The sequence below is a fragment of the Amphichorda felina genome (genome assembly GCF_050947745.1).
Source record: "Amphichorda felina strain 45539 chromosome Unknown scaffold_5, whole genome shotgun sequence".
NCBI lineage: Eukaryota > Fungi > Ascomycota > Sordariomycetes > Hypocreales > Bionectriaceae > Amphichorda > Amphichorda felina.
Window position 1 is genome coordinate 880,779 of NW_028145045.1, and position 27,177 is coordinate 907,955.

The 27,177-nt window shown below is 49.0% G+C and overlaps 10 protein-coding genes across 10 annotated transcripts; 6 read left to right on the top strand and 4 right to left on the bottom strand.

Annotated features, from left to right (window-relative positions):
* Positions 1–435: 435 nt before the first annotated feature.
* ACO1O0_005124 (cytochrome P450) lies at positions 436–1,983 on the bottom strand (the record flags this gene model as incomplete). Its single annotated transcript, XM_083194550.1, has 3 exons — positions 436–588; positions 685–1,878; positions 1,945–1,983. The coding sequence occupies 3 exons, from the start codon at positions 1,981–1,983 to the stop codon at positions 436–438; spliced, it is 1,386 nt and encodes a 461-aa protein (XP_083049463.1).
* A 1,295-nt stretch (positions 1,984–3,278) lies between these two features.
* On the top strand, positions 3,279–5,297 carry ACO1O0_005125 (aromatic amino acid ammonia-lyase; the record flags this gene model as incomplete). The annotated part of the gene is made up of 1 exon (XM_083194551.1): positions 3,279–5,297. The coding sequence occupies one exon, from the start codon at positions 3,279–3,281 to the stop codon at positions 5,295–5,297; it is 2,019 nt and encodes a 672-aa protein (XP_083049464.1).
* A 1,261-nt stretch (positions 5,298–6,558) lies between these two features.
* ACO1O0_005126 (uncharacterized protein) lies at positions 6,559–7,595 on the top strand (the record flags this gene model as incomplete). Its single annotated transcript, XM_083194552.1, has 4 exons — positions 6,559–6,600; positions 6,660–6,928; positions 7,017–7,333; positions 7,405–7,595. The coding sequence occupies 4 exons, from the start codon at positions 6,559–6,561 to the stop codon at positions 7,593–7,595; spliced, it is 819 nt and encodes a 272-aa protein (XP_083049465.1).
* Positions 7,596–8,085: 490 nt separating this feature from the next.
* Positions 8,086–8,970, bottom strand: ACO1O0_005127 (cupin domain-containing protein; the record flags this gene model as incomplete). Its single annotated transcript, XM_083194553.1, has 4 exons — positions 8,086–8,125; positions 8,226–8,513; positions 8,584–8,709; positions 8,774–8,970. 4 exons carry the CDS (start codon positions 8,968–8,970, stop codon positions 8,086–8,088), a joined length of 651 nt encoding a protein of 216 aa, XP_083049466.1.
* Positions 8,971–10,224: 1,254 nt separating this feature from the next.
* Positions 10,225–11,642, top strand: ACO1O0_005128 (uncharacterized protein; the record flags this gene model as incomplete). The annotated part of the gene is made up of 3 exons (XM_083194554.1): positions 10,225–10,365; positions 10,422–11,227; positions 11,297–11,642. 3 exons carry the CDS (start codon positions 10,225–10,227, stop codon positions 11,640–11,642), a joined length of 1,293 nt encoding a protein of 430 aa, XP_083049467.1.
* Positions 11,643–13,244: 1,602 nt separating this feature from the next.
* ACO1O0_005129 (EthD domain-containing protein) lies at positions 13,245–13,649 on the top strand (the record flags this gene model as incomplete). The annotated part of the gene is made up of 2 exons (XM_083194555.1): positions 13,245–13,277; positions 13,350–13,649. The coding sequence occupies 2 exons, from the start codon at positions 13,245–13,247 to the stop codon at positions 13,647–13,649; spliced, it is 333 nt and encodes a 110-aa protein (XP_083049468.1).
* Positions 13,650–14,341: 692 nt separating this feature from the next.
* Positions 14,342–15,364, bottom strand: ACO1O0_005130 (4-hydroxybenzoate octaprenyltransferase; the record flags this gene model as incomplete). The annotated part of the gene is made up of 1 exon (XM_083194556.1): positions 14,342–15,364. The coding sequence occupies one exon, from the start codon at positions 15,362–15,364 to the stop codon at positions 14,342–14,344; it is 1,023 nt and encodes a 340-aa protein (XP_083049469.1).
* A 966-nt stretch (positions 15,365–16,330) lies between these two features.
* On the top strand, positions 16,331–17,681 carry ACO1O0_005131 (epoxide hydrolase family protein; the record flags this gene model as incomplete). Its single annotated transcript, XM_083194557.1, has 3 exons — positions 16,331–17,314; positions 17,381–17,482; positions 17,547–17,681. 3 exons carry the CDS (start codon positions 16,331–16,333, stop codon positions 17,679–17,681), a joined length of 1,221 nt encoding a protein of 406 aa, XP_083049470.1.
* Positions 17,682–17,989: 308 nt separating this feature from the next.
* Positions 17,990–19,700, bottom strand: ACO1O0_005132 (uncharacterized protein; the record flags this gene model as incomplete). Its single annotated transcript, XM_083194558.1, has 4 exons — positions 17,990–18,731; positions 18,807–18,947; positions 19,008–19,326; positions 19,391–19,700. The coding sequence occupies 4 exons, from the start codon at positions 19,698–19,700 to the stop codon at positions 17,990–17,992; spliced, it is 1,512 nt and encodes a 503-aa protein (XP_083049471.1).
* Positions 19,701–26,600: 6,900 nt separating this feature from the next.
* On the top strand, positions 26,601–27,121 carry ACO1O0_005133 (uncharacterized protein; the record flags this gene model as incomplete). The annotated part of the gene is made up of 3 exons (XM_083194559.1): positions 26,601–26,619; positions 26,730–26,809; positions 26,864–27,121. The coding sequence occupies 3 exons, from the start codon at positions 26,601–26,603 to the stop codon at positions 27,119–27,121; spliced, it is 357 nt and encodes a 118-aa protein (XP_083049472.1).
* Between the last annotated feature and the right edge of the window lie 56 nt (positions 27,122–27,177).

The window sequence follows — 27,177 nt, forward strand, 5'->3', positions numbered from 1 at the left end:
TATTGGAGAGGGGTTGTGTGCTCGCCGGTTTGCTTGGTTTCGGACTGTATGGAGTCCCCCGGAGATATCAATGATCATGTTGCGTTCGTTCAATATTTATAGGAAGCTTACAAAGTCATCGCAGCAGCTGCAACAAGGGGGATAAATGGTCTTGAGCCTCCGCCAAACAGCCTTTCAAACGTACTTTCAGCATGTGCATAATTGTAGTATCCCGTGCTTGCCTGAATAAACAGAGATTCTCTCACTAGACATCGCAGCATGGAGAAATCATGTCATCAAATAGCTCTTAGTGAAACTGTCTGCTACCAAATACCGATGTTCCCATCAAAGCTTTCGGATGGCCCCCATTTCTACATTCAGAACCTTTTTCCACGTGCAAAGCTGGCCCATATCCGCCAAACCAAAACAAAAAGGAAAAAGAGAAAGGGGAGAGACTTATTTGGTGCCGAAAGTAGAGAAGGAAACCTCGTACTTGGTTGCTTCCTCGTCGATGAGGGCTGCGTGCGCGGCACTGCGAACAGTAGCATTGACGGGGAAGGGTTCATCGATCGCTTGGTGGTTGAGATTCTTGTTGTTAATGTATCCATCCTACGCATTTCACGTGTTAGTGGCCTTTGATTGTTCCAAGTTGCGGGGTTGGAGAACGAAGAAAAGGGGGTGGGGGTGTGGGAGTGAACGACGTACGGGAGTCAACTCGAAACAATACAGCAGACGGGCGAATGAAATGAAAAGAGCCTGCTCCGCAACCTTCCAGCCGACGCAGATTCGACGGCCCCCTCCGAATCCCCAGAAGTTGGGAACCTTGTTGGCTCCCGAGCCGTCCGCGATCCACCTCTCAGGTTGGAATTTGTCGGCATTCTCAAACTCGCTCGACAGCGCGATCGAGTTGATGAGGAAGGTCGTGCCGGCAGGGATGAAGTATCCGTCAAATTCCAAGTCCTGCGTGAGTTGATGTGGCGGAACAATGGGCACTGTCGGCCGCCAGCGAAGGACCTCTTTGATCATGGCGGCCACGTAGGGCATTTTCTCGAGGTCGGACATGCAGGGCAGCCTAAGCGATTCACCTTGGGTGCACACTTGATCGACCTCGGCACGTGCTCGCGCCTGGACTTCCGGGTTCATGACCATGGCCATGATGAAGACGTTCATGGTCATTCGTGTGTTGTCACCGCCGGCCGCCATAACAGACGTGGCAAGGTACATGGCCTCTTCGTCATCCCCCGAGTACCTCATATCTGGGTGGAGAAGAACATCGCGGACGAAAGAAGGGGGTGCTGAGCCGTCGGCGACAGCGTCCCTAATAGGTGTCCACCAGTCGTGGAACACACGACGGTGGAATGAGCCCATCTTGGTCCAGAAACTCCTCCAGGGCTGAAGGAGAGCAGGAAGCTTGCTGAGCTGAGGGAAGAAGTCCACGTAGCTCCGGTTGATGGACAACACAAACTCGATTGTTACCCTCTGATAGTCGTCAAGTTCCCTCTTAGTCTTGTTCAAAGGGTAGCCCATGACGAGTCTGTAGAGCACGGATGTAGCGTAGCGAAAATGATGGGCGTACCACATCTTGGGTTCCCGGAGGTAGCGGCGCAGCATATCCACGCTCTCGAGCTCCTGCATGCCAGCGTAGACTTTGAGGTTGGAGCCGCTGAGTAGGTGGTGCATCACACGGCGTCCCTCTCGCCATTCCTCTTCCTGGCGGATGACGGTGCGCTTCCCATTGCTGACGAGATCACTGGCGATGGGCATATGGGGTCGCTCGTTGGTTATCTTGCCTCGCTTGGCTATGATCTCCGTGACAACCCGGTCCGAGTTGAGCATGATCCACGTCTTTGATCCCATGTGCAGCGTCACCATCTCACCGTGGGGTATCAACGAGGCCAGCTGCGGCATGGTCAGTCCAAAACAGCTCCCACAAGAATGGGCAGTTTCTTCTTTCATTTAACTCACCCAGTTGTTCAATGAGAGCGCTCCTTTACGAGCATCCATCATCTGCCGCAAGTTTCCCAAGATGGGCACGCCTGGTGGCCCCGGTGGCATCGACCATGGCCTTTTGCCACGCGGCGACGATTTCAAGTCGTTGGGTTTCAGTAACTGAGCGAGCGCCGCGCAGCTGCAGAACAAAAGAGCAAAAAGACCCAGAAACGGGTAGTAGTAGCTTTCAATCGTGTACATGATGCTCACATCGTCGGCAAAGGACAAATTCACATTATGGTTCCGATAGCTTCCGGCTAGTCGAGAAGAAAGGACATATCCTAGGTTTCAGATAACAGAAGGAAAAGTGAGGAAAAGGAACAGAAAACCTTTCAGAAAGACGGACTTTCTTCGGCAAGTGATTACCGCGGGTCAGCATCCAAACTAATGTCCCGAGCTTCTTGGTTACATCGTAAGCATAGATAGTGTATGTGGCGCGGTGATAGAGATTATAGATACACGTCTGCCCGCCGGACCCTAATGCAAGTTCTTAATCAAGGAAGCGAGATTTAGGTAACAAAGTAACCCCGAAACCACGTTGCGCTGATGGGTCATGTTCTTCTGATCAGCAAGCCTTTGGGCCACATAGAGATGACCCGGCCACCCCTTTCCTATCGAGCGGCAAATACTCAGGTTCTATCTAGGGTTCTAGATCTTCATAAGGTTGGGGTCGCAATATAACTCTCTTTGGGTAGGTACCTGAGCTCATGGGCAACGGAGGTACATCCCCCCGTTGCTATGTACCTTAGATCAGGGGTATCAGTTCGCTCTGCTAGTGATATGTACTGCATAATTTCACTCATCAAACACGTTTGTGGCTACCACCCCGAAGGACTTGAATCTCAGAAATCCACACTGCGATATGTTCCCTGCACCTCTTGCCTCCTCTCTCCTGCAAGCTAAGAAGGCACTACCCGTTCGCAGTTAGTACACGTCGGATGATAAAGACACCGGGGAGTTTTCGGCGATAGCTCATGGAAAGCCTCAGTTTCCGGCACGACTTGAGTCGGTGACTGATGCCGATGTGGCCGATATTGGGGCGCGCCCAGTTGTGTCGAGAGGTATTGAGGGCAGTGTCAGAGGGCAGTTTACAACGTTGTAGAGATCCTGGTATGACTTTGGAAGCTACTCAAGTACATCCTTACGCCTGGTGATGCTGATTAGGAGGCGATCACTTGCTGCGATGGCATGTTTTATTTAAGAGACGGAGGAACCGCTACTCGATTATGAGATTGTGTCGTCGACATATCCCTTACCCACCCACTCATACTTGACCGTTCTTCTTCTTCTTCTTCTACTAGATACTCAGGATGGCCCCTGCAGCACGCACATTCAACGACATAGTCCTGTCTCAATGGCGCAAGCCTTTGTCAAAGACGGTCATCAGCGGCGCAGGCTTGACCATTGCCGATGTTGTGGCCGTCTCGAGACAGCTAGAGCACATAGCTCTCTCTTCGGAATCCATTGAGGCTATCGAAGCGTGTAGCAAGATCATTCCAGAGAAGCTCGCCCAAGGCGAAGTCATCTACGGTGTCAACACGGGCTTCGGCGGCAGTGCGGATGCGAGATCCGGCGACGTGGAGCGAGTTCAGCAGAGTCTGATCAGTCATCTTATATGCGGAATTGTTTCCGACGGCAAGAAGAAGCCTCTCCTGACCTCGAATGGACACCTCGGCGGAGAGACCAATGGGAACGCCAACGGGGACGCCAACGGGAACGCCAACGGGAACGCCAACGGTGACGCCAACGGGGACGCCAACGGTTACTCCAATGTGGCGCAAACCAACGGACATTCCTATCATGGCAATGGTAGCGGCGAGAACCATGAGGTGAAGGGCACGTCAAATGGGCTCCAAATGCCGACAGCTCCGTCAGTATCGTCGCACAAACTTCCACTTAACGATCCATTCGCGGCGACGTGCATGCCAGAGGCGTGGGCGAGGGCGTCGATGCTTATCCGCCTGAACTCGCTGGCCGGTGGTGCGTCGGGGATCCGAGTCGACATCGCCGACTGTCTGGTGAACCTCCTGAACAAGGATATCGTGCCTTGCATACCAGTTCGTGGCAGTATCTCGGCCTCCGGGGACCTCAGCTCTCTGGCATGGATCAGTGCCTTGATGCAGGGCAAGTCATCCGCGGCGGCCTTCAGCGGCTCGCGGGACGTGGATGGGGCCAGAAAGGTGACCAGGGCGGATGCAGCCCTGTCCGAGGCGGGGATCAAGCCCATCAGTCTGCACGCCAAAGAGGGTCTCGCCATCGTCAACGGCACGGCTGTGTCGGCTGGTGTGGCGGCTCTGGCGGCGCACGAGTGCTTCAACCTCGCGGCGCTATCGCAGGTGCTCACAGCCATGAGCGTCGAGGCGCTTCGAGGGAGTGATGAGAGCTTCGAGCCCTTCATCGCACAGGTTCGCCAGCACCCCGGGCAGATGGAGAGTGCTCGGAACATCAAGGCATTCCTGGCGGGGTCACAGCTGCTCAACCGACATGATAGTCGGAACGAGGCCACGCTACGACAAGACCGATACTCGCTACGGACAGCTAGCCAGTGGATCGGTCCTGTGCTCGAGGACTTCTCCTTGGCTTACGACCAGCTGACGGTGGAGCTCAACTCAGTGACGGATAACCCGCTGATCGACACTGGGAGAAGCAGGGTCCTTCACGGAGGCAACTTCCAGGCGCGCGCCGTTACCTCGGCGGTTGAGAAGCTGCGCCTTGGTATCCAGAGTATTGGTCGTATGCTCTTCGCCCAATGCACAGAGATGATCAACCCCGCCACTAACTGGGGTCTGCCGCCGAACCTGTGCTCCGACGATCCCAACGACTCCTTCCTCTTCAAGGGACTCGATGTTGTTATCGCCGCTCTGACCTCGGAGCTGGGCTTCCTGGCCAACCCCGTCGGATCCCACGTGCAGACCGCCGAGATGGGCAATCAGTCTCTCAACTCCCTGGCGCTTGTCTCGGCTAGATACACCCTCGAGGCCGTTGACGTCCTATCACAGATAGCCTCGGCCCACCTCCTTGCTCTGTGCCAGGCCTTGGATCTGCGCGCAATCGAGATCCAGGGTCGTAGCGGCGATGCCCCTCCTGACGCAACCCCGTACATTGGTCCGGCCTCGCGGCGTTTGTACCGCTTTGTACGGAATGAACTCCGCATTCCGTTCCTGGGCGAGGCGCACTTGGCCTCGAGTGCGCCGGTGAGGTCGGATGGTGCCACTCCGAGCATAGGGCTCTACAACACGCGCGTCTACGAGGCTATCAGGTCTGGACGCCTATACGACGTCTCCCTGGACTGTTTCCGAGACGTCGAGGCGAATCAAGTTCACGGATAGGTCTTTCTTACTTTCTTTTTCTAATTGGCTTGGGGCAGGAGCCTTGCGCGGTGTCCATGTGCGAGCTCGATGGCTCTAGAAGGCTTTTGCGCAGGAGTTGTGCCTAGACATGCGCTTCTTTGGGTAGATGATCAGTAGCTTTATCAAGATAAAAAAAAAAGTTTTCCAACTTCCAACAATGAGCTCGAGCCGTCCAAAGCGCTCTCGCCAAGGCCACCATTCACTGTTCTGGGGTTTCGAGACAATGTCCCTCGGCCGTCGCGAGGTCCTCCTACAGAGTGGGACTGCATGAATACGAAATACGATAGCCACATGCCCGAGCAACCTGCATGATGAGTCCAGGCTCGTGGCTTGCATATGAGGCTGGCCTATCCCTAGTTCAGCTCGTCACCTTATGTCGTACTCATTTTCCTTCACTAACCAACGGAGATTTGCGGGCCGCTCGCTCAACTCGATCAGATTATCCTGATCTGATCCCTGCCACCCCCCACCCCCAGACTCGTGCCTTGCATATGAGCCTAGTCCAGCTCGTCATTCCTTCACTAGCTCGCCGCCCGACTCGATCAGAGTATCTTGATCTGATCCCTGCCACGCCCCCACCCCCCACCCCCGGATCTTCCTCGTTTTCCTTGACTAACCAACGCGGATTTGCCGGATGCTCGCTCGCCCACCCCTCCCCCCCAGCTGCTAGTACTAGATCCTTGGGCAGTTGCATTATGTTCCGGATCGACGTTGGCACCCCCCGCGGAACTCAGCCCGTCCCCCCAAAATGCAAGTCAATCCCACATGGCCTCCCCGGCGCAACCCCTGCCCTACAAGCGACCCCAAGGCTGAAACCATTGCACCAACACCAGGGGCCTAGGACAATCACCAACATGCAGACGCGGCGGGATAACGACCCGTTCGCCTCGCCTCCCCCCCCCCAACAAACAATGCGTGCTCACACAGCCAACAGGGCCAACAATAACCGCACCTGCCGCCTTCTCCGATCGCGTCACTTCATTATTAAGCGAAGGACCGGTGATTATAAAGCACATCAGACGGGCATGACAAAGTCGGCGTTGTGGCGTTTCGACAAGTCCTCTCTTTCCCTTATTTGAAGCACCCAAAGCCTCAAACAGTTACTACTGCTGGTACTAGTAGCACTATAATCGCCCACCCTTGACTTGACCCCCCTGTCACGTACGACACGCGCGCGCTGCACACTCACGATTCGTGCGGATTCAGCAGTTTTCACTCCTCATCCAGTTACCTGCTCAACATGTCTGTATACGTCATCACCGGCGTGTCCAAGGGCATCGGCGTGAGTCTGCCTTTGCTTTGCAACCGCCGACGGTGCCTCGTTTGGCTGACCAGTCCTAGTTCGAGTTCCTCAAGCAGATCTCGGCAGATCAGAACAACCTGTTCATCGGTCTTGTCCGCGACAAAGATGCGACGGAGAAGAAGATCGCCGAGGAGCTGGGCGAGCGTTCTAATGTCCACATCCTCCACGCAGACCTCACCAAGTACGAGACCCTCAAGCAAGCCGCTGCCGACACGGCCAGCATCGTCGGTGATCGTGGCGTGGACTACTTGGTCGCCAACGGGGCGTATATCCCCTACCTAGACGCTTACTGCCCCATCGGCGCATTGTATGCTCACCCCCCCTCCCCCCCCCCCCCTTTCCGGTCACTCCCTCCCCCTTGATGTCGTTGGTGGCTAACCTTTCATGTCAAACAGGAAGGACAAGCCCGATGAGGTGGAGCAGGTTTCGGCAAACCTCATGCAGACAAATGTCGTCGGAAACGTACATCTCTTCAATCTGTTCCTCCCTCTTGTCCTGAAGGGAAAGGTCAAGAAGGTCATTGCCATCTCCACCGGTCTGGCCGACCTCAACTTGACCAACGACTGCGATATCGACATCTGCGCTCTGTACGGCGCCTCCAAGGCGGCCCTGAACGTTGTCGTGGCCAAGTTCAACGCGCAGTACAAGAAGGATGGTGTGCTATTCATGAGCATCAGTCCCGGTTTGGTCGAGGTAGGCCGCTATGCGAGCTGTGAGTATTCCCTGCCGTCTGCCCTCCAGACTATTTCCCCTATCGGCATCTTTGCTAATATCCGCCCGAAGCCACCCCAGAAGAGCTGGAAGGGATGATGGGATTCGTGGGCAACCTCCCCAAGCACGCGCCTGACTTCAAGGGCCCAATCACCCCGGAGGAATCTGTCCAGCATGTCACGGCGCTTTGGGACCGGGCCAGCATCGAGGGTGGGTTTGGAGGTGCCTTTGTTTCACATTTTGGAACCCAGAAGTGGGTGTAGGCCTGGAGAGTCCCGCTTCTTAGGTTGCCCTAGATAGACACGCTTGTTGGGCGTTTCATAAGCACACATATGATCGACGGCCTGGTTCCACATGTGAATTGGCGCCGGGTAATTCTGAACTAGAATCCGGAAAGGTTGATCGTCTGGGAAATATCCACTGGCATTCAGATCCACTGCATATTCATGCCATGTACTTGCTACGTGCTAAACGGGTCCTCCAGCAGTTTGCGCAAGAGAAAGAGAATGATCCATCAATCCGCCTCGCTCAAAAAAAAAAAAAAAAAAAAAAAGATTGAAACAGCCGAGTGAAAATATTCAAAGTTGTTCTTGGCGCGAGTCACGTCGACTCGTACATTTGGGAGAGACTACTGGACACTTTTTGGGTTGCGCATGGCTCTTAGTCATGGATATGTAGAAGGACCCTATCCGTGAGATCGATGTCTTTCGTGCTGTTGTTCAATAACGTCTACAAGACGAGCGACTCAACGCGTCACGAATCCCTGGTGTATTCAGGGTACGATGGCTTGTATCTAAGCACCCACGGGAGATTAGCCCAGTTCAGCATGCATATTCGTGAGTGGTGTTTGGATGTCGGGACTCGGAAAAGGACGGCTGGATCAGGCTACTTACCCTAGGATACGGTGGGCGTACCAGGCAAGTCCACGATGCACCCAAAAGAGCATCCAGACGGGCATCCAATTTAGGAAAGGCGGGCACAACAGGGAGGATGCGTGCTCGGTGAGCAAGATGATCTGTAACACGCTCGGTTTTAGGCCGTTCTTGAGACAGTCCTCCACATAGCCCGAAAGGTGACGCAAAAAGTTCACGTCGAGGATATGATCAACTTCGGTGCAGGGGTCCAACCACACGGCAAAGACGAGATCTTCAGTGCCTGATTTGTGAGCCCAGAATCGGTGCCTGCACGACCACCAGCAAGGTCCTTGGTCAGTCTGGGGATAAGTTCCATGCAGTGTACGACACGACTTACCGAGTGCCGGCAGGTATATGGGCAACACCGTCGTCCTTGGTGATGGTGTACTCCACGCCGTCCTTGACTAGACCCAGTGTACCTTGCTCAACTTTGAAGAACTCGTTCTGTAAGCGATGGATATGACTGCCGTAACAGCCAGGTTAGATGATTCAGCGACTATGAGTGGTGCGAACTTTCAGTTGCTTACAGGGGCGGACCACTCATTCCGGCACGGACGTGAGGATTATCAATGTAATGCGTCTCCCTGACGTACCAACGGCCATCAGGCTTCGAGAGGGGTTCGTATAGCGCTGCACCACCAAGATGAGTCCATGACGGTTCGGACGTGTTCTTGGTGAGCTGCTGGGGCCGCGGCGAGAGCCACTGTTGCCATCCCCACGCCATTTTGGCAGAAAATAAAGAGGAAGAGAAAATGATCAACGGGAGGTGACGACAGAATGGGGCTTGAGGCCTCGCCCTGGTTGCCACGTGTGTCCTGGAGGCAATTTTCCTTCTTGTTCCTTCTTAACAGAACTGCGGGTTGCTTGCCACAACAAGATCTGGTTTATATACATACTTTCCACGTTACCCCAGCCTCCAGCCTGGCGCGTGGAAACGGCTTGTGGGTCGTCGCGCTCCTACATGCGACCTAGTTACCAAGAAGAAGAAGAGGAACCTGGAGATTCTGACAGGGCCCTTGAAGTGGCATTGTACGGGGCATATGCCGCCTACTTGAACCGACAGGTGAGAGTGACCAGGTTCAAATTCGGAAACTGCACCTCGGCTGCCCCCTCCCCCCCCCCCGCCAAAAAAGGTGGTGGACGGACGAGGCATATCCATCCCTGTGCATATGCCATGAATATTAGCTGGCGTGAGGCTAGAAGGGGTATGAGACGGTGTGCGCATGGCAAGCGTAAGCATGCATACACACCTAATCTACTCCGAACTAGCGCCGGGTCGACCCGCGGCTAACAGTAGCATCAAGATCTGCGCCAAGACCATACGAGTTTTAACCCGAAATTTACGGAAATGGAGCTATACCATACATTTTACCGGCATATCTAAGATAGGAATCGATGGCGGAACCGACGGGCAGGTGAGTAGTTCATGGGGGCGGGTCTTGTCTCGTTCCTGTACACGAGCATAATTGCCTCAGCTTCGAGCTATTGATTCTCACACAGTGTTATCGTCTCTCCTGTCACCCTCGCCACGCGGCGCACGCAATGCAGTATCTAGCGTCGCAACCCCCGTCGGAAACCAGCCCATGTCACGTATCGTTTCGAGAGCTTCTTGGAAGTTCTAGATTGAGGGTACGGTGGCTGGGACTCATCGGGCGCCCCATGGGGTCAGCGTCCCCGATAATGCGTTTGCCGATGCTAAGTTACTGCCGCCCAGTTCCGCATGGATAGCAAGCGAATTTGGTGTAGCGCATGGACAATGTGTAATCACATAAGGGATTTCCTTCACAGGGATGGGCTGGCCTGTCTTCGCAGTCGCAGATGGGCCGAGCAAGTCTTCTATCTGCTGATGGCTGGAAGCTGCGCGGTAATCGCAAGTGACTATTGTCGTCGCGCACCTCTGTTATTTCTCCCCGAATACCCCATGATTCCCTACAAGGCCCCCGAAGAACACTGAGTCCTGAACAATCTCTATTTCAAAATGACCTATTCGCGCGACACACAGCCCGTCTTCTCTGTCCTCGTTGTGGGCTGCGGTCTTAGTGGATTGGCCTCCGCGCTGGCTCTTGCTCAAAGTGGTCATCGGGTGACGGTGTTTGAGCGGAGTGCCAAGTTGCAAGAGGTACCTTGATGCTATCCATCTGCAATGTTATGTGCTCTTCTAACATGTCCTGACAGATCGGTGCCGGGATACAATTGGCCCCAAATGCGACGCGACTCCTTCGACACTGGGGGGTCTACGAGAAGGTCCTCGAGCATGCAGACCGACCGGAATACGGGGCTTTTCGCTCCTATCGAGGGGATGTGGTCTCGCATTCTCCGCCTGTAAGTCATCGGGACCTGGTCAGCGAGGACCCTTATCTCGTGATTCATCGTGCCGATCTTCTGAGAGCGTTGCTCTCGGGAACGGACAAGCTCCCGATAGAGATCAAGCTGGGTAGCGAGGTGACAGAGATTGATTTCGATAAGCCCTCCCTGCGCCTTTCCTCTGGGGAGACGTTCCAAGGAGACTTCATCCTAGGTGCAGACGGCGAGAGGTCCCGCTCCAGGGGTAGGATGTTGGGCCGTCACGACCCCCCTTATAGCTCTGGCGACGTTGTATACCGGGTCTCCGTCCCTATCAAAGATATAACACCGGACCATCTATCCTGGGACTTGACAAGACAACCCAGCGTCAACTTTTGGATGGGCCCGGGCGGACATGTGGTCTCGTACCTCATCCAGCACGATATGCTAAACGTAGTTCTGGTATATGCCGAGGGTGCAGACGCCAAGGTCATGTATGGGCCACATGAAGCAGACATGGAAGAATTCAGGTCCAAGATCTGGCAATGGGACCCGGTACTCCATGAGCTTATTAACGTGGAGGGAGCTGTCTGCAACAAGTGGACCTTGTTCCAGATCTCTGAGCAGCTCCACTGGCGACATGAAGGTGGACGATTCGTTTTGATCGGTGATGCTGCTCACGCCATATTGCCGTGCCTGTGAGTGTTGGGAAAACATCTACATGAGCCCCCATCAAACGCTGAAACCCAGCTAACCTCCCCTTCCAGGGCACAGGGTGCCGCGCAGGCCTTCGAGGACGCCGGTGTTTTGGCTGGAATATTCAGCCAGCCGGTAGGGCGCGATCAAATCCCTGATGCCCTCCGGGTGTTTGAGGAGGTTCGCAAGCCGCGAGCTTTGGACGTACGACACCGCACAATAGATCAAAAGGCCATGTTCGCCCTTAGGGATGGTCGAGACCAGGAAACGCGTGATGCAAAACTTCGTGCGTGTGAAGACTATAGCCTGTTCGAGTGGCTTTGGGGCTACGATGCCATCGAAAGCGGCAGGGAAGCATGGAAACGGGTCTCGACCGAGCCCGGCAAAAACGGAAATGGAACCAGCCATTGTGTATGAGTGCCAGGAGGATCATTGAAGTACATGGAATAATAAATCACTTGTTCTTCTTCTTCTTCTAAAAAAAACGGCGCATGTTCCAGCGCAAAGAAAAGCACCAGACACAAGGGCTTGGGAAACAAGGGGACGCGGTGACGTTGCTGAGAACCTATTAACGCAGGCGAGCAAGGACATTACTCCCAGAGCCGCGGATACAAGGATGAACGTGTGGCTTTTTTTTTCCTTTGTTAAACGCGACGAAAGCATGTGGTGCGTATTTTTACTTTGGGACTCATCATATCTCAGTGGTCTATTGCGAGTTGTCTTTCTGAAGCCAGAGCCAGTCCGGACAGATAAGCGGGCAACACTGTCAACATAGCACGTCGCTGTCTACTTGTGACTCACGGCACACCCCCTCCCTGAGTGCGGAATGCCGTCCAAACGCATCAGGGGCTTTTTCGGGGACGGCGGTGCAGGGGACGGCGGCGCAGGGGACGGCGGCACAGGGGACGGCGGCACAGGGGACGGCGGCACAGGGGGCGGCGGCGCAGGGTACAGAAAGGTGGATCTGTTTTTTTATCTGTGGCTCGCGACCTAGCAGGGGGCGGGGAAAAACGGGAGCGGGAGCGGGGGCGGGGGTGCGGGGGAAAGGGGAGCGGGGGCGGGCGAGTAGCCCACAAATCCACGTCGGTGAGTGAAGGAAAATGAGTACGATGTGACAAGCTGAACTAGGCCCATATGCAAGCCACGAGCCTGGGGCGTGGCGCGTGGGGGGAAAGGGGGGGTGAGGGGGGTGGCGTGTGCAGATAAGGCTGGGGACTAGTACGTACATAACTAGTATGGAGTGTTCCCTGCGGAGCACGTGCAGTATATACTTCGGAAGAAACGGAGAGCCCAGAATCCCGAGAATGCTGGGTAGGTGGGTCACGACGAGAAAGGTACATGCATAGGACGACAGGGTGGGTACGGTACCTTTGCAGGTACTAGGTAATTAAACATTCACGCAACCGGCGGTTCGCGACTCCGTCCCACGATCAAGAGCCCGATGATAAGACCATTGGCATCGGGAACGAGCAGTCCGAGCCAGTACCAGTAGTGGCTGGTTTGGCTTGGCCTGCCAGCTCAAAGCCACCTGCATCATATACCTTGACCGTCATGGCTAGCTAGCTAGCAGAGCCCAGGATGGAATATTGCCACGATGCTCAAGTTGGACGTGAAAGTGAGGGGTGACTGTGACGTGACGAGCTGGGTTACAGGCCACGTTGTAGTCAAAAAATTGATCACAAGATTGCCACAGCCGTCTCAAAGAGGGGATCCGTGTGGCGGTTGACTGCTCCCGCCGCTTTTGGAGACAGACACGCCATCTACATTGTCCTCTGTCTGCTCCCTCTGCCCGCAACTTGACTTTGATACCCTGTCACCGTGTTATGGTAAGGAACGTCTGCTCACCGTACCACTCCCGCTCAGAAATTGGTTCTACAAGAGGCAGCTTTTGGTTCTCCCAAGATGGCAACAGGCAGCCCTATCAGATACACTGTGGAACACCACCGCAAGCATGGTGTATCCGAGGAAGCCTTTATGGCCTGGTTCAACAAGACATTCCTACCTCAAGCAATCTCCATCATGAAAAAGCACAACATCTTGAGATTCGAAGTCGTAAGTAGTGATTTCGAAAACAGCATCTACCTTCACGGCAGGCCCATCTCACTGACACCATATGCCATCTAGCAAAAGCCTGATGTCAAGGTTGGGTCCGGCATGGACCAGGCGTGGCCTGGGTTGCAGGTTAATAGCTGCGATCTCATCCTGGAGTATTGGGCCGATGACTTGGAAAGCATGAAAAAGCTCGCCTCTGATCCGGAATGGACCCAGACGGCCCTCCGAGATCAGAACAATTGGCTCGATACGTCCAGGTCCAACATCCGTGCTGGCTACGATACGGCATACGTGGAACGTGGGCCTTTCATGAATGTGGCGGTACGGTATGGAAAGGGCAGGGTCAGCTCCAGCTTTGAAGACTTCTACTGAGCTGTTGATACTTGTGTACCACGGTGGCCACTGGCTGTGTTCTTATAGTTGCCCTCGGGCTCAGGCTTACACCAAGGTGGACTTGAACTATTCGAATTTGCTCACAGGCTGTAAATATCCACGGTTTCGCGACATTCCTCAACCTCTGTGATAAAAGGTACAGTGTTTCCTCCTACAAATAATCTTGAGTCGAGTCTTGCTTTCATCCATAATTGGGTCCCAGTTACCCCTCTTTTACAGTCTTCACCTCTTGATTCAAGTTTGGCAATGAGAGGCGTCTGGTGAGTCGCACTTCACAATAGCTACCAGCCATGACGGTCAACCATCCCTTACACCTCTACCTCGAGCTCGACCGGGTAAGGAAAAATTGGAGCAACCAAAGCTATCAGTACAGATTTGAGTGTTCATTTGCTTCTTTTCTTCCTCTTTTTATTCGGCAAACTGGAATCACCAAGTAGGTAACAACGCGTAGCTCCCGTCCACACAATGCAATCTCTCCCTAAAAACACAACATTTGCTTTCCAAAATTGCCCTCATCCGCTCCACTGTCCACCTAACTTGAGTAAGCTCTCTCCTGGGTAGCTTACCCCGACAATTCTAACGCACTGTCAGGATCCTGACCTCCAATGCCTGCCCTTGTCTTCAGCTTCGAGTCCACCAGCGGCTGCGTGCTTGACCGTCTGACCAATCAATCAGGCGTATTTCTGCGCCATATACTCGGCCATGAAACCAGCGACGATTGAGGCGCCCACCTGGCCACTCCCACGGCCAAACGCCCACGCGCAGCTGTCGCCATCCTCCAAGTCGACAACCCAAATCATCCTCACCAGCAGGAGAGCGGTCATGCCACAAGTCACAGAAAAGTATACCGCGCTGAGCCCTGCCAGTTGACCGGCCAAGACCAAGAAGTAAATCTGGGCAGCAGTCGCCAAGTAGCATGCCGGCTTGGTTCCCTTTCTTCCGAGCCGTACGGCGAGCCCCTTGACGCCAGCTTTCACGTCGTCTAGGTAATCCTGGTGGGCATAGATGGTGTCGAAAATCACAGTCCAAATTATGCCAGCGATGTACAGACATGTCGCCGACTGGGCCAGCCGTGACTCGGCAACCTTGGACACGCGAGTGGAGAGATCCAACGACAGGTCGAAAAGCGGCGCCAATGGATCCTTGGCGACGATCGCAGTCACTTGGAAGATGGCATAAGACAGGCCGAATCCGAGCTCGACTTGGGGGTAGTTTGTGCAGCGCTTCAGCAGGGGGTAGATGAACAAGAGGACGCTGGCTACGCCGGCGTGAATCAAGCTCGTCTCTCCAAAGGGCTGCAAGATGAGGGCTCCGGCAACCATCAGTGCACCGGTGAATAAATGCGCCTGTGCGGTCGAGACCGCGCCCCGTGGAATAGGTCGAACCCGGCAACGAGCAACCTGACGGTCAAAGTCCTGGTCTAGATTGTCGTTCCACGTGCAGGTTATACCGCGGAAAACCGTGGTCCAGACTCCCAAGTGCGCGGCAAGGAGCACAATGTCTCTTATGTCAAGGTCCTTGGAGAATGGAGGGATGTTGATGGCGAATCCGAGTCCTATCAGGTAGTGCCAGTAGAAGGCCCAGAACCCTGACTGACGGTCGAGGCGCATGAGTTCAGCGTACGGAACCAGAGCGTCTGGAATGGCTCGGAAGAGGCCATGGCTTGGCCGAGTGTAGCCTTTGACTGCACCCATGGCGTACGAGTGAGCGTTGCCGTATGACTTGCGACGTGTATTATCTGTGTTCGAAGAAGAGTGAGGGTCGTCTGTGCGAGGAAGAGGGGCTTGTTTATGAAGGAAAGTGTGGGTGAGCGTTGTACCACTGCGTCTTCAAATTTAGATACGATACAGCCTCACTCTTATACGCTTTTATGCCGTTTCTATCTTCATCGAGACAATATTGTACACAGTGTCGGCCTTGCAAAACAGTGCCCGATCAGAAATGCATGCAAGATGGTGGTATCAGTTGCGTACGAGGTTTGCTCCGCCGTGGTTGCAACAAGGACAAGCGAAGTGTTCTCAGAGGACAGCCACAAAGACCACGGGAAATTGTTCCGTCTTACTTGCATCAAAATGAGGGAGTGAATCTCTAGGACCGATTAGGAAGGCAACCGATAATCGCTCCGTCTTGCCTGCATTGAGGCGAGGGAGCCAAGGTGTCTATCTGCACTTGAGGATGCAAATCGAGAGATAAAAAGCCTCTTCCATGTAAATAACTACCACGGAATAGGAGGAGCTTCCTGAGCGGTCGGCACATGCAATCGGCATTTGCTACCCTTGGTCATCGTCGTCCTCCTGGCTAGTGGAACCCGGCACGCCTCGTCACACTATACCGCAGCAAGCGCCGTAATCCCGAAGGCCACATCCTATAATCGGAGAGACTGAGTAATATTTATTCTCATTTTTCATGTCAGACTCTATGCCCGCCTCATGCCCGCCTCATACACCGGGTGGGGGGCCGGGGGGGGGGGGGTGTCTTGTAATGGTGCGCCCACTTTGTGTTGGACCGACCTCGACGCCAGATCACCATGAAGTAAATGAGATTGATACTGCTGACAACTTATATAACCCAAGACTAAGAAACAATCTCAAGAAGTTGTTCGCGCCTATCAGCTCTTACCGCAGTACCAGACACCCCAACCGGCACCCAGCGTCCGTGCCATGTCGTTGAACTTCCCTTATCCAATCGATGCGGCATCTGCCGTCCCCTTCATAATCGCTGTCGAAAAATCTTTCATTGACGAGACTGTCGCAAAGGCTGCATCTTACAGACTTTCAATTGACCTCCTCGACGACAGCAATGCGGACTGGCTTGAAGGTCCCCCGAGGGCCAACATGACAGACCTGGCAGAATACTGGACGAATGAGTATGATTGGGACACGGAACAGAATTACATCAACGGAAATCTGTCGCACTTCTTCATAACCGTTCCTGAGACGCCCAATTGGCCACACCCTGTCCCACTGCACTTCATTCACAGTCGTGCCGACGATGATGATGCCCTACCTCTGCTCCTCCTGCACGGCTGGCCATCTACATCCTGGATGTGGCAGAATGTTGTTCATCCATTAGCCAAACCTGTCGATGATAGCTTAGGGGCCTATCATATCGTCGCCCCGGATTTGCCCGGATTTGGCTTTAGCCCCTCCCCGGGATATGCTGGTTTAGATCCGATAGCTTTGGCAGGTGTGCTTGATGCATTCATGGTACAGCTGGGTTACAGCAAGTATGGCATCGTTAGCACGGACCTGGGCTGGTGGATTGCCATGCGAATGGCAGAGACACTGCCGGAGGGCCGCATCGCCGGTCATTTCTGCGACTTCTTTTTATCGACTCCGAATGCGACGGATCTTGAGCGCTACGAGAACAACCAGACAACAGAGGCCGAAGCAAGACTCATCGCCAGTGGTCAGGCCTGGTTCAACAAGCACACTGGTTACCAGTACGCGCAGACCCAGCAGCCCCTGGCGCTGGGGCAAGCACTGGCGGACTCGCCGGTCGGGTTTGCCGGCTGGGTATGGCGTATGATATACAGCATCAGCGATGGATACTCGTATACATTCGATGAGCTCATTACTCAGACGCTCCTGATATTCATTCAAGGGACATGGGGAAACCTCAGATACTACAAGAATTTCTTCGCAGTGAGTCCAGAGTCTCTACCAACTATTTCCTTTCTTTCTCCACGGCTAATATGTATGTATTCCCAGCCCGGAGCCATGGACTTTGTCCGAACAGAGGTGCCTACCGCCATGTCACAATGGGGTCTAGCTGGAGGTCCTTACCCAGAACTCGCGGATTTCAATTATATCGTGAGTCCTGCCAACCTTGTATGCCATCAATCCGTCCCGGAAGCTGACAGAAGACCATGTCTAGCCCAGGGACTGGCTGGAACGACTTGCAAACATCCGCGAGGTTTACCACCATGAGAGTGGAGGGCACTTCCCAGCGACCAACCTACCAAATGAATGGATTGCTGATGTCCGGCACTTTTTCAGAACCCATGTTTGAGTGCTTCCCAGGGTTTACGCGAGTTGGGGCTCCCGTCAATGTAGCGTAGATCATGGGATTTTCTCTCTATACTTCTGTCACCTCACAGTCGAAAACTCCCGAGCTTCATGTATTGTTAATTTTGTTTGATTCCGAAGTATATATAGTTGTAGAGTCTATTACTCAAAGAAAAAGGGAGAAATAGAAAAGAATTTAGTGTTGACGTTACACCGCGATACATCATCGAAGTGAGACTGTTTTGTCGATCATACCGCTTTATTTAGCATGTGTCCGCGCCCCATGTATCATCAGTCTCTCCATCGTTACCCTCACCGGTTTTCCTTAGGGATGCGGACGAAGAAGGCACATATGAGGAATGCCACACCTGCAAGTCCGGCGCCGAAATATGTGGCCATGTGATATCCGTGTAAAAGTTCTTCTTTTGTCTGGCCCGCGCCAAACACACTGACCTCGATGGTGCCTGCGAAACCCAGGCCGCAACTCATTCCGTAACTGAGAATTGTGCCTACCAATGACCCAGCGACGCCTTGATATCTCTTAGGGACGCTGTTGTTCGTGATGATCTGGGCGCTGGTCACCACCAAGTCCGTAGTAAAGCATGATAAGCACACGGCTGGGAAGCACATGGCCCAGTAGGTCAGCTCCATGGGGATCATAGCGACGAATAAATTGCAGCCGAACATTGCGAGGCAGCCACCGCAGATGATGACCTGAGCGGGGAGCTTGGTAACAAGCCAAGCTGCAACAAACGCCATGGCACTGCCACCGATGGTGAGGGGGAGGAACTGCAGACCGACTTGGATGAGACTGTCTCCCCTTATGGTAATCATGTAGACATGCATGTACCAAAGAAAGATATGAATACTCATGAAGGAGAGCAAGATGACGATGACGAGTATGCCGAATGAAGGGACGGTCCAGATGTTGAACGGCAGAATGGGCTCACGCGCCACATTAATCTCCCAGTAAGAAAAAGCAGAAAAGCAGAGCACGGCAACAATCAACAGAACAATGTTGTAAGGGGTACCCCAGCCGGTTAAGGGTGCTTGGCTGCACATGCGGTCAGTCACCAGTATCCTATTGTAGGGGGAGTCCATGTTCTTTGTAGGGGGAACCAGGACTTACTTCCAAGTGAAGTTGAACAAGATCAGTCCGGATAGGCCAAGCACAATTCCCACCCAATCAATCTCGCCATCCGGGTCAATTGGTTCGTCTGCATGGCAAATGATGAGGGCAGACGCAAACACGACGGAGCCGAAAATACCACTATTTCCGAGTCAGGTCACAAACAAGGCTCGTTCGATACCGATCAAGGTTGGAGCCTACAGAAAGAAGAAGAGCCATTTCCACTCCGTCAGCTGAACCAGCACGGCTGACACGAGAGATCCGCCCGCCGCGCCCACGGGGGCCATGCACCCGAACAAGGCGAGGCCAAGGTTGCGTTTCTTGCCGGGGGGGAAGTTGATTCCAATCATGGCGACAATGTTTGGGATCATTAGCCCGCCGCCGGCGCCGCAGAGGGCTCGCATGATGCAGATTCCGGCAAGGTTTGACGCGTAGCCACCGGCCAATGCCCAAACAGTCCAGATGAGGCACCCCACGGACAATGTGTACTTGTGACCCCATATCACACCGAGGCGGCCCCCTATTTTTGTGCAAAAGGGATTATCAGTACCCGCGTTTTGTAGACCATCTGAGCTTGTGCGTACCGACGAGGACAAAGGCGCCCTGACTTAGAGGATAAGACGCGACGATCCAGACCGCCTCGGTGTGGGAGGCGCCCACGGCCTCGCCCATGGCAAGACCTGAGTTGATCCCAGCTCCCAACGGGATCATTTGCACCAGCTGTGTCAGTGTGATGAAGAGCAGGAAAATGTTTTCCTTGACGTTTGACAAAGGACCGGCATCTTTGCCTTCCTCGGGCTGCTCTGAAGTAGGGACCAGCACTCCGTTTCCGGCGGCCGCTTTTTCGCTGCTGGGGAAGCCCAGAACGTCGTCGTTGCGCCCTATGTTCTCCATCTTGGAGATGAGAGCCTTAGCGATTGTGACAACAATGTACAGAGAATTCTCAGTCTTGGGGGATCGTGGTTATGCCAAATTCAGGTCAAGAAGCAAAAGAGGATGAAAGAAGGGAAAAAATGATCACACAATATGCACGGGTTGCCGTCTACATGCCGTGGCGTGCGAAAGAAGCTGCTTTTGCGTCTACCCCCTCCCTACCTGTTGGTCGTGCTGGTCGGACGGGGAACATCCACTTTCCCAAAACAAGTTATTGGCGGGCATAAAGTAGCTCCCTTTCCCCATTAACTACCCCTGTAGATACGCTCTTATCTAAAAGTCCGAAGATTGGGAATATATCGTATAATAACTAGTATCTAAAGCAGCTATAGTAATAGCCACTCCGCTAAGGCTACGCGCCTAGTGAAAATATAGTAAAGTTCTAGCCTATAGGCCTCTAAAACCCTCTAAATATTTAGTAAGGCGTAAATAAATCTAGAGGTTATATTTAGGAGGATTCTAGATTTCCGATTAAGCCTAAATGCCTAGCTAGGTATAATAATATTATGAAATTTAGCTTCGTTATCTAACTAGCTTTAGGGTTAATATTAAGAGTAAATTAAATAAGTTATAGTAAACTCTAAGCTATTTTATAGGGAGGTTAGATTAGATAGCTAATATATAAGTTAAGGTATCCTCTATTCTTATCGATACTTATAGAATAAGATAACTTATATTCTTTCTACTATTTAATTTATAGCTTTAATATAAGAATTATATTCCGATTATATAATATGTAATCACTTCGCGTTATTTAGGAGTATAAACCTAGCTATATAATAAGCCCTTATATACCTATATAAATATTAAATATTAAATATATAGTTTATAAGGTAATAAAGATAAAGAAGGAATAAGTATTAATTATTTTATTATAGCTTAGAGGAGCTTAATAAAAAAGATAATATTACCTTTTTTATTAATTTTATTATCTTTTCTCTTTTTACCTAAGAGGGTTTAATTATAAATAAGCTTTAGAATCTTAGGGTTTTAAATTCTCTTAATTAAGCTACTTTTAAGGTAAATAATTTTAATAACTTAGGCTTACTTTTACCTATTAATAATATTTTTATATTAAATTCTTTAGGTATTTAATAGGTTTTTATATATTTTCGCTAATATTATATCCTATTTATTTAATTAAATACTTAGTTTCTTTATTTATAGTTTATTTATTAATACTTTTCTTCGGTTTATATTCTTTCTTATAGACTTTAATATAATAATATTATTATATATTATTAGGTATTAGTTTAAATAATAAAATATAAAAAACTAGGTATATCCTTATAATTAAGGGTAATAATAATTAGTAATTAATATTTAAGATTATTTCTTTAATTTTAAATAATCTAATTTTCTTATAATTAATTTTCTAACTTAATTTATATTATAATAAAGGATAATATATATAACGTAGGTTATATAATATAGGTTATATAGTATAGGTTATATAGCGTAAGATTAAATAAGATTATAAAAATAGATAAAAGGTAAGAGATCTAGTTAATTAATTAATAATATTAGATATAATTATCCGTTTATATAATCGATTTAGACCGGCTTTATTTACTATATTAAGGATCTACTTAGATCGATTATATTAATCTACTTATTATAAAATTTTATTATAATAAGTAAATTATATCTCTTTTCTCTAAGATTAATCCCTCTAATCTTCTTTAATTATAATATTTCGTTATTTATTAACGTATATATTTAAGTTTTATCTTTATCTCTTTATATAAAGATTTTAGGTTACCTATATATAAGATTACCTTTTCGGCTATTAGCTTATCTTTAGCTTATCGATATATCTTTAAGTTATATTTATATTTTTTATATATTAGTATAAGTTAGGTTAATTTAATAATTAGGCTATTATAAGTTAATTATATTATTAATAGTCTTATTATTTAATTATCTTATTTATAATTAATATAATATTATAAATATTATTTTAATATTTAATTTAATCTTTTAATCTATATATCTATTTATAGGTAATATATAATATTAAGTTTATATCTTAAGCCTAATTATATTATTAATATTTATTAAAACTTTAATATAAATATTAATCTTTTATCTAAAATAATTTCTTCTAATAATCTATAATTACTAATAATTATTTCTAAAATATATATATAAGTTTTTTAGAGTTATTTATTTTCTTATATTATTATAAGTTACTTTTATTATAAGTTTTTTTTTAAATCTAATAGCTTTATAATATAAGTAAATACTATTAATTCTTATAATTTATTTAATACCTTAAGTAATTATAATTCTTTATAAGGTTTATATTTTATTCCTTTTACTTTAATATAATCTTTATATTCCTTAATAATATATATAATATCTTTTCTTCTTTCTTAGTAATTATAAGTTCCTTAAAATATTTTTAATATTTTTCTAATTCCTTAATATTTAATTATAAGGTATCGATAGATATCTTAAATAATCTTATCTTATAATAATAGTAATATCTATAGTTTATAAATATTTTAGTTTCTTTAATAAAGAAATTATTATTAATATATTTATCTTAAATATATAATATAATTATTTAATACTTTTATTATATAAGTAATATATTCTTTTATTTATTTCTTAAGTTTTTTAAAGTATTTATTATTTAATTTTACCTTATAATTTATCGCGTAGAATATCTTCTATTAGTAATTACTTTCCTTAGTTTACTTTAATATTTATCTTATTATTTAGGGTATTTCTTAGTTATAATTAATATATCTATTAAGTATATCTATTTATCTATTCTTAGATCCTTTTTTATAAATAATCTTAAAATCGAATTTTATTAAATGTTTTATATAGCGATAGAAATTATACTTAGTACCTTAGATCTCTAGTTTATTATATACTCTGCTTACCCCTAATAGAGGAGGCTAAAAAAGCGTTATTTATTCTCCGGATTAACTTATCTATAGAGCTCGGCGATATCAGGGTAGGTTTTATATACTTTACTAATTTCTCCCTTAAATAGCCTATACTAGAACTCTGCCTATACCTAGGCCTCCTCTTTATTAAAGTTAAGGTCTTTACTTTATAGCTAGACTTCCTTACCTTTCTAGATATATAAAAGCGTTAGGCGGCTTACTATAAAATATATCCCGTTAGCTATATTAACCTTCCGAGACGGAGAGGGGGGGGAATAAGCTTAATATAGAAATAACTAATATAATATAGATAAAGGGAAGCACTTCGAGTAAATTACTTAATATATTACGTAATAATATAAAGGAGACTTGACTATAGCTTCGTAGTAGAGCCGCCTAACCCGAGGAGATCCTTAACCTACTACTACTCTAGTTTCTTACTTTATATCGGCGGCTTAGTTATAAATATAGCGGGGTATAGTAATTAGCTTAGCTTTCCTCCGTAAAACCTTCTTATCTATCTAGCTTTACTAAGTAAACGTCTAATTCTATATACTTCTTAACCTCCTTAGTAATTAGACGGAGTTATTTCTATAAGTCTTTATTATTATAGTTTTTTTAATAAGTACTCGTTAACCTATAAGATAGGTATCGATTATACGCTAGCCTTCCGTAACGCCTCAGCTATTAATAACCTTATAACGAACTTTAATATAACTTAGAGGCCTCGAATAATCCGTAATATATAATACGAAAAAGCTAAACTAGCCTTTTTATTCTATAGAAAGCTTTTCAAAGTATTTATCCGTAAATTAATCTATCCCTAACTTCTTATATTACGAGGAGTTAATAAGATAAGATATTAAACGCCTTAAGCTATATTCTTTATTATTCGGTGGTTCGTAGGTCGGCTTTTTAAGTAATACCTTTAATAAAACACGAGGATTTACCTCTATCTAAAAGGATAGCCCTTAATTAAAGAGATAAGAATCGAGTTAAAATATATAGAGTCTAGGGTATTAGGTATATCTATATTTAATACTTTAAGTTATAAAACTCCTATGATATATTAATATTTTATAGCGATCTATCCTATTAACTATTATCTTATACCTATTACTTATTTATAACCTTATTTAGATCTATATCGCTTATATCGTAAACCGTTTCTATGTATCGTATGGCTCTTCTTACTTTTTCGTCTCTTTCCTTATAGGTAGCGACGGAACTGAAACTTACTCTCAAAAGAGACTATGATGGATTTCGAAACTTTTAGATGGGGGAAGTTGAGCTAGCTCCTACCGCGACATTTTGCTAGAGGAGTCGGAGTTTTCTAAATGGTCCTAGTATGCCTTCCCGTTAGCTGAGGCATAGGCTTGGTTGGGGGTGGATGGCAAAGAGCGGAACGCGACCAAATCGCACCACAAAATCAATCTACATAAAATGCCAGGCTTACCCCAGCCAGCCACACAGCTACGCATGAAAACATTGATAAAAACAAAATAATAAAGTCATAGGTTGAGCTTCTGTATCTCTAGGTCGCCGCTTCAAGCATACCCCTTCTAAAGTTCTCTTCTACTATTCTCCGAGCCAATCGCTGGACCTCCTCAGGGCAAATCTCAAACTCTTGCCCCGCGAATCTGACCCAAAATCTGTTTTGTAGTATGGTTAGTATTACTGATATCAAGCTAGCCAGGCTCTTGATTTCCGGGATAGGGAGATGATATACGCGATATTGTGCCCTTAAGCAGGCTTTCATGGAGCCAATCGCCCGTTAGCCGCTTAATAATGCGTCTGAGAGTAGGCGAGCGAGATGAAGGAATCTATCGCTCCGATAGTGGGATAGAACTTCGGGTCGTTTCTTGCTGGTATCGCGTCTTTTCGCATTCCTTATCGGTCTTAGCTGCGACCACGTAGAAATCGAGTTGATTAAGCGTGCCGATAAGTAGCAACTTGGCTTCCGTGATGATACCCTCATCATCTAGCGCAGCGCTTTACCTGTCAGTAAGCGGATTGGTCACTGGGAAGATATATAGACCAAACTGCAGTTAGAAGGTCGGCGCCGGCTCATTTATATAATTTGGTCACCATAGGGAGAGGGATGTCAAAGCTCGAACTTATGTCTTTACGGCTAGTCATAGGGCTGATAACATCACCCGAGCGCTGAGATGATGCTCTTTTCTCCTCTTCACGTCTTTCCACAGAAGCAGGCTCCACGACCCAATCCATACGCGCTATGAGCCAATGGTAGTCTTAGGTGGGAGCCACGACCAACTGGTCCTTATCAGGCAGGATGTCGTCAATGCCATTGCTAGATAAGAAGTTACCCCATTTTTCATACTGCTTACTAGTAGGAGGTTCGGCATCGGTAGGAGATAGCTTAGAGCCTGCATATATGTTAATAACAGCATGCTATAGTAAGAGTCGACTTGATTACCTCCAAGTTTTGCTACCTGCACCTTATTGCGCTCGTGTCGATCGAACTCGGCCTTTGGCACTAAGGCAAATCCAAGATTCTTAGGCAAATCAGGTGCTAATTTCATACGCTGTTCGAAGCTTTTCATTTTAGGCGGGACTGTAGCCATATTCGATATTAACGGTGGATAGGGTAGAGTGGGTAATTGGTGGCTTATAGATGGGGATGGTGTAGTTTAGGATCAGAATTGGGCGTGAGGGCTTGAGCTTTATATAATTTTAAGCCTATTGCTCCTTGATCTCAGCCAGCAGTCCGGCATAAGATGCCATCCACACACATAGGGCATTCACCACCCTCGGAATAAACGGGCTTATGATAATATTATTCGGCGCACGAGCATATGACCACTATCACCCATTTCAAACGTCCCGCGGCAACACAACGCGTTAACAGTAGAGAAAGAATATAACGTATTACACTAGCATGGCTAGCCATAATGACTAAACTCTCAGTTCCGAACAGAATGCGCAAGAATGTCAAGCTTTAGAGAAGGATGCTGGCCTTGTACCCTCCGTCAGCTTCGCGGTGGAGCGGGCTGACCCGGGGGGATGCTGCCCGTCAATGTGATCCCCCTGCTCCCGTCTTTGAAGAGAATGCGAGCCTCCCATCCGGCCAGGGTTTGACAAACCTAACCATATCCAAATAGCCTTCTCCCAGAGCAGCACCTCGACACATGCGCACTGCAGTGCGAAATGGCCGGTACGCCAGCAGGATATGATGGTAGCTAGGAGTCCACCACAAGAGGCCACCCATACACAGAAGGCCGTTCGCGCCCACCACCGTAACCGTTGCCTATATTCGTTCGGCTAGTCGACCTTCAGTGAGATATATGATGTGAATACCATCATGCCCAAGTGCGTCATTATCGGGAGAGCAGACAGGAGTTCCAGCTATGACTTCCAAATGCTGATGCCGAGCCAGACGACGTGCAGAGCCAGACTCACTAGCAGGAAGACGCTGCCCCAAGTTATGTCGCTGAGCAAATCCTTCGCAATGGGTTGAACCGCTCGATCTGATGTACCAAAGCCTTGGTATGCCGGATACAATACTTCGAGGATCTGTGGCTGGTTAGTACGGCCTGACTAAGTAAGTTCAAGTCAAATACCTCCGCAACGGCATCGCAACATATTGTCACGCCTTTCCAACCAAGAAGGCTACGGCCTATAGGATGCCCATGAGACGAAGCAAGGGTCGCCCCCCCGGCCGCAGCGAAGATAGCCCAGATCATCACGAGGAATCAAGACCGCTGCAGAGACTGCTGCAATCGGGGCAGTCGGCGCCATAGACATCCCAGTGGCCCCCAGCCTGGCAGATGCAGAGTATAGTGTAGATGATTAGTCAATGAAAAGAGGGGAGGGCAAAAAATGTAGAGGAAACGAGAGACAACAACGACAGCCCAGGTGATGATCACTTCAACAACCTGGTCGTCACTTATGTCAGGACGCATATTAGACGGCGGTGAAGGAAGTGAAGCGACCAGACACCATGCAAACGAGGCTGCATGGTTCGCAAGGCGCAGGCCGCCATCATATATACGTACCGATGTGAAAGCCGGGAAGGTCTCAATGTTGTGTTGTGTGGCGTGCGTGAGATAATCTCACGCACGCCCCCCAGCTAGCGAGCAAGTCTATGGTATACCCCCCGTGCTGGAGTGCTCTGACCTCGGCAACCTGGAGGTCCTTGAGCGCGCGGGAGTGCCTATCCGAGTCGACATCCCGAGTATGGGTGCCGCCTACGAGGACTACTAGCCATCGCTGCTGCCGTACCAGATTAACGTGGCCGAGGACCAGACTATTGACGGCATCCTAAGCGGCCGGTCCGACGAAGGCACACTGATTTCTAACAAGGATAAGATCCTGGGCTGGAACTCGATTGACATTTCGTCTAAGCTGCGGCCTACCGAGGAGGATGTCGCCGCCCTAGGGCCCGAGTTCAAGGCCGCCTGGGACCGCGACTTTACGAATACGCCCAACCGACCCCTGATGCTGCTAGGGCTAGTGTCTTAGTAAATTCCCTCAATAAACACATCATATATAAATGCTAACAGCTGCCAGCTTCCTCG